Source organism: Mercurialis annua, linkage group LG6 (genome assembly GCF_937616625.2).
Source record: "Mercurialis annua linkage group LG6, ddMerAnnu1.2, whole genome shotgun sequence".
Taxonomy (NCBI): Eukaryota; Viridiplantae; Streptophyta; class Magnoliopsida; order Malpighiales; family Euphorbiaceae; genus Mercurialis; species Mercurialis annua.
In genome coordinates, this window is record NC_065575.1 from 8069923 (window position 1) to 8086749 (window position 16827).

The window sequence follows — 16827 nt, forward strand, 5'->3', positions numbered from 1 at the left end:
GTTCAGTACATTTGTAATATATATTTGATACATATTCGTTGTTCAGAATCTTTTCCATATTGTCTTTTTTAAGTTTTATTACTAATATTTTTATACATCTAAAAGACTTATCAAAAATTTTATAACATGTATTATATATATATTTTGTATACATATTTGATATATCTCTGATAAATAATTTATATATATGATAGATATATTTTTAAATATATATTAATTCATCAAACGTGTTTGACATGTTATTTAGATGTATTTATTAGATAAATTTTTAATATATAATTTATACGTGATAAATATATTTTTGATATGCGTCTTCTCGTTAATGATGGTTCTACCTCAATGCATTCCAGATACATTTTCGTTACATCTCATATATATTTTCGATATATCTTGGATACGTCATCAATACATATCAGAAACAGCTCAAAGAATATTTAAATATATATATATATATATATATATATATATATCTTTTAGATGTATTTTTAGATACATCTTTCATATACAATTAAAACATGATAAATATATCCTTAATACGTATCATTGATAAATAATTTACACAATTTACAGAGCATATGATATGTTTTTTATTTTAATATATGTTATAGATAAATTTCAACTACTCGTAAATTATATATTCAATGCGTTAAATATATAACTCAAACACAAATACTATACATATTCGACACATCTTTTATACATATTAGAAATAGTTTAGACCTATATTTTTTATTTCAATATATGTATTTTGTGTGTATTTTGAGATGTAGTATTATCGATAGATCTCTTATACATTGTGGATAACAGTGTTTATATTGATAAAAATTAAAAAAATCACAACTTATTATTTTTATATTTTAATTTATAGTGAATAGTAACATATCAAAATATTGTTTATATTATTTGATGCGTGAATTTTATTAAAGCACGTAATACATATATCTTTTAATTTTAAATATATTATACATATACCTTAGAGACACATAAATAGTACATATTAATAATATATTATTTATTTATTTGTTTTTACTTTAGAAATATGAAAAAATAATAATTAATACATATCTGATACATAACAGATACATAAATGATATATTTTCGAATAGTTTGATAAAATGACGCGTGACTGACACACACAATCTAACGCGCGTGTCAGACGCATGTCAAACGCGTTTTCGACGCGTTTTTGACCTATTCTGACGCGTTTTTGACCTTTTTTATTTGTTTTGTGTGTGCCGTGTGTTGCATTCTCATTGGAAAAGTATTAAATGTAAAGTTTTAATTTTTTGAGGTGCTCATGTAATATTTCAACAAATTTAGCATTGTTGTTATTTTCTTCCTCTTTTTATATAGTTTTGTAATTTTCTCTTTGTGATTCTTACTAGGCCTTTAGGGCTTGTGGGCCAGATTTATGATGGATTTAGTAAGAGAAAATTACACTATATGCCTCATTTTTTTAAAACTATACGTTAGTGACTCAATTAAAAAATATGTGCAGAAATCTCTCAATTGATTTTAAAACTTTTCATTCATACCTCAAAATAATTTTACCCCCATTTTACCCCTTACTATCATGCCTGACACCTGTTTATACTCACCTTCCTTCTACCTTAGAATCATATACCAAAATTAATTCCAATAACTGACCACCACGATCATCAACAGTCACCTTCTTCGTCATCTTCACCGCCGACACTATAGTCTACTCAACAATCTGACCCACCGACAACATCAAAGAGTCTCCATATTCTCTACCACCGCCGACAACATCAAAATAGACATTAGAACGCTACTGATACTAAAACATAAATTGATGGCTGTTTCTGCTGAATTATTCAAATTCTTAGGTTTCCGATTATTGGGTATGTGAGAGTGCTTGATAAATTGAAGAAGATCTTGGCAAGTAGGTTTTTTTTGTTTTTATTTTAAATTCATGATTCTGAGATGCATTTCAATCTGGGTTTTGTTTCTTTTATGGGGTTGATGCAGATTTTTTTTATTAATGTACCAAGAGTCTTTGGGTTCAATTTCAATTTGAATTCAAAACCACAATTTATGGGTCTTCTTAAAATTTAAAGGGATATGCTAAAACTAAGATTTCCCTGATAAACTTTAAAAATTTGGTTGATGTTGTTTTAATCTGTTTGTGTAGTAATGTAGTAATTCAATGGTTTTGTCTAATGGGTTTCCGATATAATGCTTCATTTATTCTGTAAAAAAAATTAGTTTGGATTTGTTAAGTTTCTTGGTTTTAAGTGTTGATTCTTGTGTTTGATCATATTGTTGTTTAAGTTCTTTTTACTAAATTGTTATTAGTTATGATGTTAAGATTATATGTGTTATCAATTAAGATTTTTTTATTCTTTAGATAAATGGAGGAGATGTTGGTAACCTTTGGATGCTTAAATGTTGTAGTCGAGGTTTCTGAAAAAGTAGCATATACTTGCAATGCTTAAGAATTAAAATCTATTACAATTTCTTCTAAGAATATTTGAATTTATAAAAGATTTTTATTATTGCATCTTACTCTCCACCCAGAAACCTCACATCTTTAATTGGAGGCAGTGTTGCATCCTTTTTATGATCTGAGTGTTGCAAAAAAACGAGATGATTATATCACTTGCATCACTTCTTCATATTTATGTAAAAAAAAATATTAGCTAATAAATCAGACAGAAAAATGCATATTACATTACAAAAATTTTAGAGATAAAATTTATTATCAACCATAAATTTCAAGTCAACTCTTAATTATTTGATATTTAACTAATTAGTAAATTTCAAATTAACTAATAATCAATTGAAAATCAACTAAATGCCAACTAAATGCCAGCCAAATATCAACTAATTGACTTTCATTTTTCTTACAGGACACAGTTCAAAACTGTTATACCATTGTCCCCTTCTAGAGGTTGACAAGTGTCGATTTCGAATGTTTTAATGAGTTCTATTTAATTTGTTGAAACTTTTTTTTTTAATTTTGTCAAACTTTAAATATCAATCAAATGTTAACCAAATGTCAATTTATTGTCAACCGTAAAATATATATAAATAGTGGTCATGTAACAACAAATCAACTCATTATTAATTTTAAATTTTAAATATGCATTTATTAGTTTATAATGGGTTTTTGTACCATGAATCAATTCATTGTCAACTTATATTTTAAATGTACATTTTACAAGTTAATCATTTGTTTGTCAAACCATGAATCCACTAATTGTGAACTTTATATTTTAAATAAATTTCAAATTCACTAAATGTCAACCAGAAATCAATCAAAAGTCAACTAAATATCAATCAAATATAAAAAAATGACTTTTCATTTGTCTTCCGTGACACATTTCAAAACTAACCATTTTTTCCTCCTTAAGGTTGGCACGTGACGAGTTCGCTTTATGTTGAAGCTCTTATTTCATAATTTACCAAGTTTTAAAGATTAATCAAATGTCTATAGAAGATCAACTAAATGTCAACCAAACATCAACCAAATGTCAACTTATTATCAACCGTAGAATATGTATAAAAAGTGGTCATGTAACCATAAATAAACTCATTATCAATTTTAAATATACGTTTATTAGTTTATAATACGTTTTTGTACTATGAATCAATTCATTGTCAACTTATATTTTTAATATACATTTTACTAGTTAGTCATTTGTTTTTCTGACCATGAATCCACTAATTGCTAACTTTATATTTTAAGTAAATTTCAAATTAACTAAATGTCAACCGAAAATCAACTAAATATCAACCAAAAATAAAAAAAAATGATTTTTCAGTTGTCTTCCTCGACATATTTCAAAACTAACCATTTTTTTCCTCCTTAATGTTGATAAGAATCGATTGTTTTGACGAGTTCGCTTTATGTTCAAATTCTTATTTTAAAATTTTATTAAATTTTAAAGATCAACCAAATGTTAATTGAAGATCAACCAGATGTCAACCAAAAATCAACCAAATGTCAACCAAAAATTAACTGATTATTAACAGAATATCCATAATACGATTTAGTTAACTAAAATTTCGATAAGGGATTGCTTAATAATTTCTCGTGATTTAGATACTAATTTTATTGTATAACAATTTGAATTTGGGTGGAAAAAGTAAATGTATTTCATTTCATTTGTGTCTCAACCGAAAAAAAGTAACTACTTAAAACTGTTATAAAGGTCAAAAGGTAACAAAATTGTGAATAAAATCCCGCCTTCTTTGGACTCTTCAAGACACACAACAAACAGAAAAGCCATTACTGGCCATTTGCAGTTAAACACTATTGACACTAATCTTAATTTGTTGGAAAGTTATTAATATGGAAATGATGCATGAAAGAATGCACAAACACTTAATGAAGCTCATTATAATTATGCCATGAAGCTCCACTTAGTTCTCTATTTCAGTACAGGGTATGATTTATTAAGAATTTCTCATGATATAAGTACTGTTCTTAAACTTGTTATAGGAAATTGTCTCTTTCCCTTATAAAAGAAAACATGAAAAGGCAAACTAAATTCAAAATTTTCAAATGCAATCCTTCTTTTCTTTTATCGGAAAATTCACTCACTCAGTGTACTCTCCTTCACCCTCTTCATCATTTCACATCACTCAGTAAACTTTATCAATCTTTAATCTTTAATCATTAATCACTAATTCTTAATTTAATCACTAATTTCTCATTAACTTATAGCTGTTAATTCAAGTCTGGCCTAGCCTCCTCTCCGGCTCTACCTTTCACAGCCTCCTACCACCGGCTTCATTTTCAAATCTGGAAAATCAAGATCTGTTTTCATTCCACCGTTTTGGTCGGGTCGGAGAACTCACTGCTTTAGAGATTCCTATGGTAAACTTGTTTTACTATTGATCGCGGCTCCGATAGGCTCGAGTGCGGGGGAAGCGACGCTATTCCGCCGGCGACTTCGTCTGAGTTTACTCTCAATGACGCTGAAGGTTTGGATTTCTACAATATTAGCTTAGTCGGCGGCTATAATCTCCTGATGCCTGTGATTCCAAAGAAAGCTACTAATGAAGGTGCGGTGTTACCGGCTGTTTGACGACCTGAAAGAAAGAAGAAGACGATGTGAAGATTGTGTGTGTTTGGGAAGAAGGAGGGTAATCTTGTCTTATTTCAATACTAAATTAGCTTATTTTATGTTTTGAGGTACTTATGAAAATTATTATTTTTTTATGAGAGATTCCTGCATTTTCTCATTAACTGATGTATTTATGAAAAGAAGGGGGCTATTTCGGTAATTTATGTACTTGACCCATTTAGCAACACTAAAGGTGGCTGAAGTTGTTTTGTTCTCGTTTATATAAAAATATAGGGAAAGTTACAAACAAAATTCAAAAAAGGGAAAAAATTACAATAAAACATACTTTCAGAAAAGTTTACATTTAATATCCAACAAATTTTTATATATATATAATAAGTTTTCACTTTTTATGTATTGTATCACAGATGTACTGATAGTGTATTAAATATGTATTAAAAACATATTTTATTTATAGTAAAAAAGAGTACGTAAAATGTGTATTTTTATTTTTATTTATTAGGTAAAATTGAATTTTTCTTCTTCTTAGTATTTGAAAATTAACTGAGCAGCTCTGAATCCTCAGATTATTGAACTTTGTTCAGATTTGAACTAAATTGGGCTCTCATTTGTTTAAGAATTAGGGAAGTTTAGGTATTTACTCCAAAAATAAAAATATTTACATTTTATACCTCAACACGGAAAAGTTATAAGAAAATACCTCATGTTTTTTCTAGATTTATGTTTTTACTTTGGGTATTAAAATATTTATGATTTTTACTCCGTTATCATCTGGTTATCATAAACACTTATGTAGTTTATTTTTTTCATAGGTTATCATACAATTATCATAACCTTATCATACTTCATTATCATCTAATTATATACTGCAGTGTTATGATAACGACATGATAATGTAGTGATAACGACATGATAATATAGTGATACTGACATGATAATCAGACATTGTTTTATCATAACATAATCATAGATATTATCATAACATTATCATCTAGTTACCATAAATATTATCATCTCGGTATCATATGATAATATTATGATAACGACATGATAATATTATGATAACGATATGATAATCAAATATTATTTTCTCCAGAAAATCATTTTTTTCTTGCAGTGTTATAATAACAACATGATAATATAGTGGTACTCATATGATAATCAGACATTATCTTTTAAAAAAAATCATTTTTTCTACAGTGTTATGATAATATTATGATAATGCAGTGATACTCATATGATAATCAGATGTTGTTTTTTGTGTCAAAAATCGTTTTTTTTTCATCATAAAATCGTTTTCATGCAGATTTTTAGATCTAAAATTGAGAAAATCAAAGAGTAATTTATTTAGATATAAAAGTTAATATAAATCGTAATAATCACCACGAATTTAAGAAAAACTAAAATCAAATATGAAAAGAATGGCGGAGCGACGGTTGAGTGATGGCGGAGCGACGACGAGTGATGGCGGAGCGACGACGACCGTTGGAGGAACGGCGAAGAAGAAGAGAAGAAATAAAGAAGAAGAAGAAGAAAAATGGCGAAGAAAAGCCAAACAGAGAAGAAAAGAAGAAGAAGAAAAAAAAGAAAGAGAAGAGAGGAGAGAAGAGAGAGAAAAGAAAGAGAGAAAAAAGAAAATAATGACAACTCATTTGAGAGTAAAAAAATTATGACTAGAGTAAAATAATAATAAAAGTTAGGTATAATTATAATATAAACATCTACTAGAGTAATAAAATAAAAACGATAAAAGATGAGGTATTTTCTTTATTTTTTGTTATTGAGGTATGAAATCTAATTATTTTTGAAAATGGAGTATTTATCCTAATTTACCCTAAGAATTATAGGGCTTGGGCCTTTCCCGCTCCCTACAACTAATAACTGTCACTGATTTTGCATAAAAGACAAACCAATTGGATATCGCAAGAACTGCGCCAATGGCGATAAAAGGAGAATCCATTCGCTCGGACCCACGGCAAAACGAGAGGCGAAGAGTTGCTTAACTGGTGAACCCAACGCCTAACGGTATCGGTAAGCCACACGATTCTCTACTCTCATATCTTCCATATCTTTTATTTCATTACAACAACAAGAATCTGATAATAATCCATTTATTTTAGTTTCTTGCATTCTCAAGTAAGGACAATTTTTATCTGCCAGTGTTTGGTCTGTGTTGTTTTTTAGTGCATTTTGTTAAGTTACGGTACATTATCAAGAAACCCACTTGGTTAGTTCAGCTGCTTTGTGTTGCCATTAAGTGAATTTATGAATAAGTAAATGTCTTTCATACATTTGTTTTGTTTTTTGGAATTGGATCTTATTGTCTAGAAATCAGCTGATTCTGGTTCGGTTTAATTATGTTCGATTCAATCCCATTTGGAGAGAATCAGCATTAAGTCTATAACTTTTTTTATTTAGTGCTCCTTTTCTTTTAATGATTAATGTTAATGTTGATCATTTAGAGTTTATACATTTTGGAAACGAACTTAAATGGAGGTGATTTAGTTGTGTAGTATAGCTCATGCCATGAGGGAAATGAATAATAGAGGAGAAGATTTGGTTTCGTAATTGGGAATTCAAGTGAGTTTAATTGAGTTTTGCTTGTTGTAATCTCTTACCCTTCTTTAACATGAATTTGTCGGTTAACGTGCTTTTGCTCGTTTGATTCAATCCTGTAATTTTGTCATGGTTTTATTACTTTTGATCTCTGGAGTTGAATATGGTTTTATTACTTTTGTTGTCTATATATGGTTCCCTTTTCACAGCGTACCTTAGTTTGTTCAAAATTGTTTCTTCTATTTTCCTTTTCTTTTTGATTTTCCTTTTGGTTATTTGGAGAGATGTCAATTTTGTTAAACTTGGGTTACTTTTTCTCGTTGTTAAGCAGAAATGGGAGTCTGTTGAAGGATTCTTCAAAGTTCCGTATTGAGCTGACAAAAAAATGATGCCTATTTGTTCTGCTACCCCAAGCTGTTCTTCTCATTCACTGGTAAGATTTTGACTTCCTTTATCACTGGCTCTGTAGTATAACTTATTGTCGAATGCCAATGTTTTTAGGATAAGTTATTATTGCTTTACTTGAAGGGCTTATGTTTTAAAGTCTGTAATTACTTGAAGTTTTTATCTGCCTAATTTTTTGAATTCTGAATCATATAAATAGCTGTTGATTGTTGGGATAAAAATTGAGCTCTTTAGTGTTTTTGTTGATTAGTGTTTCAGTAAATGTAACAATGCATCTAACCTTCATGCTAAGGCTATTCAAATTTGGGGTAACAATTTCTACGAGTTTCTTTAATGGCATTGGTCTTTTCTTTGTTATTGTACTCTTCTGCAGTGGACTTGCATATGGCCATCAAAATTGCTTCTCTTTTTAAACCATCCCCCACTTTCATGTGTATGGTAGATAATTCACATATTTAAAACTACAAATTCTGCAGGTTTCATTCCATGGAGGTCTGCGGCCCTTTTGTCCATTCAGGAATGATTTAGATTACAGATGCATCACAGAAGACAGATCTATTTTTGGTTTGCCAAATGGAACTCATCTGCAAAGAATTTCTTTTAAGACGCAAGCTGCAAAATCTTTATATTCCCATGTTAATGATTGGACCTCTGCGATTGGTGAGAAATTGGAGCGTATAGGAAGTTATAGCATATCTGCTACGGAAGAGGGACTGGCAGACATTACTGACCTGTCACCTGAGAGTGCAGATAGTTTAACAAGTGCTGTGGAACCTGATATCGTGTCTAGTGGTGTTATAACACCACAAAGTTCCAGTGTGGTATTAGATGTGGAAAATAATTCATTATCCAGTGTGAAGACTGGTTTTGAAAATTTATTTGATGGTGTTCGGGACTCCTTGAGCACTTCTATTAATAAGGGAGAAAACGCTTTGCAAAGCTCGCTAGATACAATTACTTCATCGACCACGTCAATTACTAAAAGTGCTAATGAAACAGTGGATAACGCTTTTAATAGGATCTTTTCAGCTGTAGATCAAACAAAAGGATCTGCTAACAATAAATTGACTAGCTTTTCAAGCGACTTGAAGGTAGCTGCAAGTAAAGCAGCAGGCTTTTCGGTTGATGTGCTGAGAGGCACAATAGTTGCAGTGGAAAATTCTGTAACAAAAGGCGCTTCGTTGATTGTTTATTCTTATGGTTCTGCAAAGGAGATGCTTCCTCCAGAGATCAAGGATGCTCTAAATTTTTCTGAAGAAAAAACAGTCCAAATATTGAGTCCAGTTGGTGCAGCTTCTCAACAGGTATTTCTAAATGGGAAAACATTCCACTTTAGTGACCAACATTTTTACAAGTCCAATGGCAGTCTTCTACCGTGATTTTTTTCATCTGACATATTAATTCTGTGACATCTGTCCCTGATCACATGTCGTTTCTGTTTAGCACGTATATTCAAATTGAAAAAATCATCCATCTCTTTCTCTATCTCTTGATTTCATTAAGAAGACATCATTCAGGCTATGTTTTATCTATGCTGAAATTCTAGTTTGAAAAATCATTGTAGTAGTCTACAGTGCTCATGTAACACTGAACTTATCTTCTATTAACCCTTGAATGTAATGACTGTAAGCAGATTTTTACTGCTATAGCAGAGCTGGAGAAGTTTATTGGCTTAGATCCAAATGATCCAGTTGTTCCATTTTTTGTTATTCTCGGAACCTCGGCCAGCCTTTGGTATGGATGTCCTTTTGTGCAGAAAAAGGATTTTTTTCATTTGATATTAAAGTGAAACTTATAAATTTTATCAGATTTGTGCAGGGTTTTCTATCGGGTGCGGGTATATGGTGGTTATTCTGGAGACTTAACTCCTCAGTCAACTTTAGAGCTCTTAACTGGGAGGGAGGATGCTGTTCTCATTGATGTTCGGCCCGAGGCAAGAGATTGTAAATTTTTCTGGCCATTTATTTTCTAATAGACTATTTGAAAGGGCTAAAAGCCAACCCAATTCTCATGCTGTGTTGATTTTGATTTTATTTGAAAGGTTTCTTCATTGCTAACGTTATAGCTGATGTCACCATCAATTTTACTCGGTTGACCCATCTCACTTTTGATATTGATCTTTGCATTTTTTTTAAGGTTCTAAGAGAAAGAGATGGCATTCCTGATCTTAGGCGAGCAGCTCGATCTCGTTATGCAAGTGTAACTTTACCAGAGGTTGGTTTACATTGGCAAGAGCGTATGAGATAAGGATTTTGAGATTATATTTGCAATAACCCCTTGGACGGATGATAAATTTGAGAAGTACAGTGAAGTTAGAGTTATCTCTTTCAGGAAATATATCTTACAGGTTTTTATTTGTTTCCAGGTTACTGGGCCTGTACGAAAGTTGTTAAAGGGTGGGCGAAATGTTGACAACAGCTTGATTGCTGCAGTTATTCGGAACTTGAAAGTTGTTAAGGTACATACCTTTGGTTTTAAAGTCACTGTTTTCATTATGTTCTTATTGTTTCCAAGCTCTGTAAGATATTCCAAAAGCATAAGCTGTCTTCATCCCCTTTCCTTCCATCAATTTATCATTTTCAGGAAGAGGAGTAAGTTTTTTGTCTTGATCTGAACATTTTGTGCTCTGACTGGGCACGGGAAAATAGTTTACTGACACAACTACTTTCTTATTGAATACTTCTTCTTCCATCTATGATCTTCTCGTACAATAGTCTAATTGAAATGTGATAAGAATTATTCTTGAAGATAAGATAACTCGAATTAATCTTTAAGTAAGATATTTGGTTTTAAATCATTTTTTATTTGTTAGTTAAGTGGCCCGCAAGATTTTGATTCCTAAAATTTTTGAAACAAAATGTTAATTTTTATGCTAAAGGTTAATGCATAATTCCTAATTTTGCTATTGTTCATCCTTTGGATCAGGCTTTAGGAATATTGTCACAGAGTTTTCTTCTTCTAATACTTGTAGGACAGGTCCAAGGTTATAGTTATGGATGCTGATGGTACTAATTCCAAAGGAATTGCAAGATCCTTGAGAACACTTGGGGTTAAGGTAAGCATTCCAATTCCAAGTCCTTATTTTCAATTTGCAACACACGTAAATGATTCATGTATCACCCATGCAACCCCAAATAGTAAAATCTCCGATGCTTGTAATTCAGTTGTCATATGAGCACAAGTAATGGATGATGAAGCATCCCTCATTTGGACTGTATAAGCAACTTCAACTTGTTTACCCGAGCCCATAAGGTTTTCTTGTGGTCTTTAGCCAAACAATGCCATCAAGTTGATGCTTTTGTGGGAATTGTAATTATTCTGAAGTAAAAAGTTGCCGCATCCAATATTAAACCGTCTAAAATTACTTGCATTGAACTTACCATTTGCAGTTAATTTTGGCACACATATCATCAGTGATAGAATACTGCAAAGTTCTAGGTAGGTGTTTTAAACCCTCCCTCAGTTGACAGACCAGAGGGTTGGATCTAATCTCTATCCCTATTCCAATATTACTAAGAAAGGGATTTCAATCTCTTTAATGTGCAAGCAGCTTTAATTGATCATGACATTATTACGCTAACCTTACTAGTATTAGTCTAATCATGTAAATTTGGAGTTGTAGGGTATTTAAAATTACATTTCTTATTTAGTTGTAAATGTAAATGCTGGGAAGGCTCTAGTCATAGGTGGCTTTGATGATAGTTCAAAGTAAACTTAGGCTTCGAGATTTTTTAGCAGATTTTTTCACAAAATATGATATAATTGCTCAAATAATTACACCATGCTGGCATGGCTGGGTAAGTAGTATCATTTGTGGTAGTTAATCCCATTTTAGTTCGATCAGCTATTTCAGTTGCTTTAGTTAGAACACTTAAACTTCAGACTCGTGAACTTCTTTAGATCTATACACCAGTAATTTGTGCAGCACTATGCTTTTGAGCTGAACTTACAGGACAAAGAAGGATGTTGCTAATCTTTTTTCTTTTCTTTCTATTTTGTCCATCTCAGAGACCGTATTTGATGGCTGGCGGCTTCCAGTCTTGGGCGAAACAAGGTCTTAGAGTTAAGGAACTTAAACCAGAGACAGCACTTACTATACTGAATGAGGTATTTTCTGCAATTTTGCTGCTTATCCTCTTCAAGAATTGTTCACAGACAATATCATTGAATGGTCATCCTTCACTTTTTGAAGGATTAAACAGAATTTCCTAGAATATGCGTACATGCTATTTATGAGCCACTTTCTCCTATTTCAAATTTGCAACTTGCAAGTCCTCATTTGACTGGAATTATGTTCCATGGGCGAGCTCTCCATTTACAAGACTCTTAAATTTATATATTACTGGATGACATAGTAATTAATCTCAAATGCGTGTATGCTTCATGGTACTCCCTCCGTCCCATTTTAGAAGTCCCATTTGCTTTTACACATAGATTAAGAAAACATATATTATCTTTGTCTTTTCATGTTTTTTCATGTTCTGCCCTATAGTGGAATTTTTCATAGAGTTCTTTTAAGATGACTAAAAGAAGGGTAAAAAGAAAAGTTCAATGTAAAAATATTCTAAAAATAGAAATGAGACTTCTAAAATGGGACATCCCAAAATGGCAAATGGGACGGAGGGAGTACTTTGCATGGCAATAGTATTATACTTCTTCATATTGAGAAGGCCTTAGAACGATGCTGCATGTGCCAAACCCATCACATCGACAGGGTGATTTTGGAAACATCTAGCAGTATTTAATTCTATATTCATGAAAAGGCTTAATGAAGAACGCTCTCATGTGTATGAAAATGAGGTGAGTTGTTGCTGTGGACTTCATGCAACAATAACCATGAAAAGATTTTTTTCCCCATTTTGATATCAAGCAATGACTAAACTTCATTTAATCAATTGCTAAACAGTAGTTTATATGTTTTTATTAGAAAACAAGAAACGTTAACACTAATGTTTATTTTATTATTTGACTTTGCCTATGTGTGCTGCTCTTAATGGTTTGAATATAAGCCCGTTTTATCTTTTTCTAGTCCTGAATCTGGGATTTTGTTTGTCTCCATAAATTTAAGATAACTTTTCATAATTGCAGGAAGCTGAGGCAATATTAGAAGAGCTTAGACCATCTCCAATACAAGTCCTTGGGTATGGTGCGGTAAGATTCAAGCTGCTTTTAAAATGAACCACTTACTATTTCTAGGTCTCTTCCTCCATTTGAAGTGTTCTCTTGCATCTGAAGGATGGTGCAAAGAGATAATAGTCTTTTTACCATGTAGCACACATAGAGCGCAACATTTTTAGTTAAGTCGACGCAATGGAAAATAAGCTGCGACAATAGTGGTGTTTTTTATAACAATTTCTTCTGCCTGGTCTTGATATATACTTGCTTCTTTTAAAATATTTATTTGGGAGATATGCTCATTGATTGACTAAAAGAATGGCTCATCTTATCCTGCATTCTAGATGTCACAATCTGTCGTTTGGGTTAATATTATATGCTCTTCATGCAATCTTTCGTGGATCATTTCTCACCTATAGTATTTACTTCATGGACAGGGTTCTGCTGCAGCTTTGTATGCAATAATAGGTGCGTATATTTCCTCTTATATAACTAAATTTAAAGTCGTGTAATGAAAATAAACTGAACAATTGGCCAATATCAAAACCAAACTTTTGAACTTTAAACACATGCCACTTTTGACTACTTAAATGTCCTGTACTTTCTGAGCACTTGCGAATAAGTCATTCCACCTTGCTTCATTATTATGTTTATTATATTCCTTAAATACCAGAACGGTCTGCTGCTGTTACAGTTATTGAAAGAAGAATGAACTAGTATGCATGTTAAACAAATGCTTAAGTTATGAAAAGTAAATCTTTTGTGGAGAATGCATTCTTTGTAAAAAAAACTGTTGGTTATGCTCTCCAAAACCAAAATTCGAGCTGGAAAGTAACGCTTTCTTCATCAATCGAGCTGTTTTTAGATGTTCACTAGCACATTACATCAATACAACTAGGCAATTGCAGCTTACATCATGATATTTCCTCTTTTTTGCGTGCATAAGACATAAACATGTGCCTGGGTGAAAGAAATAAAGGAAAACAGGATTTTGGAAATTATTTCAACCCTAAGTAAAACAAAAAAGGAAAAGAAAGAAGAAAATATTGCATAATTCATATTCAGGAATCATTTTTCTTCTCTATTTGTCCTGTTGCTGTTTTATTTTGGATGAGGGTATCAAACTGGCATTTATCAACTAAATCAATACAACACAATATTGCAACATAAAAAACTGTGCCTTCAGCCCCCTTTCTTAAGCAACAGAACTTAGCTGTAAAAGCTTATTAGTTATTTGCTTTGGTTGAGAAAGCCTACACACTCATGCCTGAACTTGTCAAATTGTAAACAACCAGAATTCTTTCTTCAGTATTCGTCTTTTCTTGCTAAATTTTTCCTCTACAGCATATTTTTCTAAGTTTTTAATTTCAATGAAGTTGGTTCTTCCAAATAACTTGCTAACTGAGATTTTTTTTCAGAGTGGGAGACGACATTGCAACTGATTGCTATTATCGGCCTTGCTCTGGTATCCACTTCTCAAGCTTCAGTGATCTATTCTAACTAATTTGTTTTAGTGATTCAGTCTCTTTATGTTTGTATCTGGGCTTGATGTCTCTTCATTATTTAATGATGAAGTTGATAAACTATTTGGCTTGATGTAGTGGTTATTAGCTGCAACAATTGTCAGAGAGAATGTGAATTACTTGCTTAGTTTCATTTCAACCATATTGAAGGATTAATTTCTGAAAAGCTAGATCATTTTATCACGATCTTTATGTTTACTAACTTGTACCTATTCGTATCCAACCAGAGTATTTATGGGCGTGTTTCAGAGTATGCAAGTCCTGAAGACTTCAAGCGAGATGTGGGGTAAAATTTACTACTCTGCATGTTATAATTATGCTGCCATGTTTGGACATGATTAAGCATTACATACCCTTTTTTAAGACAGTATCCAAATCAAGTCATGTCGGAGTTGAAAATTGAAATACTTTTAAACACGATCTTGACTCTATTTGACTCAATTATCTAAATAAAAAAATTAAAGTTTTTGTGTAAAAAGTAAGGGTATTATTATAGATATGTATAATTATAGAAGGTAAAAAGTAAATTAATTAAAATATGATTAGACTTGTGGAGGACATGTCTAGCAGCGCATCTTAATACTCACACTCGATTCGGCAGTTGAATCAAGTAGTTTGAGCTCAAACTCGACCGACAATGAGTAAATTTTGAATATTTTTCGCGTCAATTCTAAGTAACTCATGAGTTGACTCGATTCAATTACACCCCTACATTTTGCTCATAAATCATAAAGAGAATTGATGGGGGATTTCCATTATATAAAACGAGTCATTGATTATTGTTCTATTCATTCATCGTTTGCAGGTTGCTGCTTACTCCTGTAAAAGTGGGAGCTGAAGCATTTTCATGGGCAGCTGGAAAATTAGAAACCAACGGCATCGGACTCCCAACATCACCTTCTTCATCAGCTGTTCAAAACCGGGTTTTGCAAGCTGCTGCGAAGCATGAATCTCAACCGTCTGATACTGAAGGAGTACAGAATCCGTCTTCTGAACCAGCGAATCCATTAAATGAGAATGTAGATTTTTCAGAAGCATAGAATGTTTGGTTTGTCCTGATGCATTCTTCTTAAATTTCAGAAGACATTTAATCCTTACAATGTATAAAGAGAACTAAACATCTGAGTACTTACCTCGTCGAAAATAACTTCTGTACATTTTATCAAATCAAATAAATTTCACAGGTGAACCTGCGTTCCTGAGATCAGTTTGGAGAGCTTATATAAGATATTGCATCTGAGTGTAAAAAATTTGTGCTAATCGCGATTTACTCGAAATCGACTTAAACTCGAAAAATTCGAGGCGAGTTCGAGCTCGGATTACTCTTTAACTAAAAATTTGAAATCGACTCAAACCCAAATTCAAATTGAGTTCAAACTCGAACTACTCAAGTTTAATCTCGAGCAGGACTCGATGATTAATTAAAAAAACTGGTGAGTCGTGAGGCTTGTAAACCTAAAGAAGTTTTCTTACTCACATCATATAAATGATTTTTAATATATTGACTTTTTATACTTTTTAAGTTTATGAATATATCATCTTTCTTGGCCGAATTTTATGTTTTATAACAAAAACAAAATTAAATACATAAAATATGCTAATTTTTTAATAATTGTTTTTATTCTTTGTTAAATTCGAGCTCAACTCGAAAAGCTCGGATGTTGTTTGAACTCGAATTCGAGCTTGAAAATTTAAGCTCATTCAAGTTAGAGCTCGAATTTATATAACACACTCAAACTTAGTATAACTCGGATTTGGCTTCTTATAACCCTAATTGCAACTATTCAGCAATATGTATGTTTTGGTAGAGAAGCATCATGGACATCATATGAAACATTTATGTATAAGATATGAACTAGGAGTGTGCATTTGGTTTAAGTCGAACCTAATAAAAAAAAACCAAAGCGAACTAATTTTATAAGAATCTAAAATATTTCAAATTGAGTCAAACCATGATTCTTTTGGGTTTCCAATTCAATCTTTTACTATTAAAATCAATTCAATCTGAAAAACCAATGAAAATACAAAATATCAAAATTTTCAGTTTGATTTGGTTCTTTTGGTTCCGATTTGGTTTTGCACACCCCTACTCGACCATGCTTTAACTTCCGATGCATAACCGTTTCCAATTCATGCAGATCAGAAATACAATGCATACCGGTGAGAACTACAGA

The 16827-nt window shown here is 31.7% G+C and overlaps 1 protein-coding gene across 5 annotated transcripts; it reads left to right on the forward strand.

Annotated features, from left to right (window-relative positions):
* Positions 1-6971: 6971 nt before the first annotated feature.
* On the forward strand, positions 6972-15855 carry LOC126686640 (uncharacterized). 5 transcript variants are annotated; one of them, XM_050380778.2, is made up of 14 exons: positions 6972-7085; positions 7942-8043; positions 8492-9319; positions 9649-9749; positions 9834-9948; positions 10152-10229; positions 10381-10473; positions 10987-11070; positions 12024-12122; positions 13104-13166; positions 13568-13598; positions 14549-14595; positions 14881-14939; positions 15459-15855. In XM_050380778.2, exons 2-14 carry the CDS (start codon positions 7996-7998, stop codon positions 15691-15693), a joined length of 1881 nt encoding a protein of 626 aa, XP_050236735.1. In that variant the 5' UTR covers positions 6972-7085; positions 7942-7995; the 3' UTR covers positions 15694-15855. The 5 variants fall into 5 exon arrangements, with proteins under 5 accessions (XP_050236735.1, XP_050236736.1, XP_050236737.1 ...); XM_050380779.1 differs by lacking the exon at positions 6972-7085 and adding an exon at positions 7095-7190; XM_050380780.2 differs by lacking the exon at positions 6972-7085 and adding an exon at positions 7190-7281.
* Positions 15856-16827: the final 972 nt, after the last annotated feature.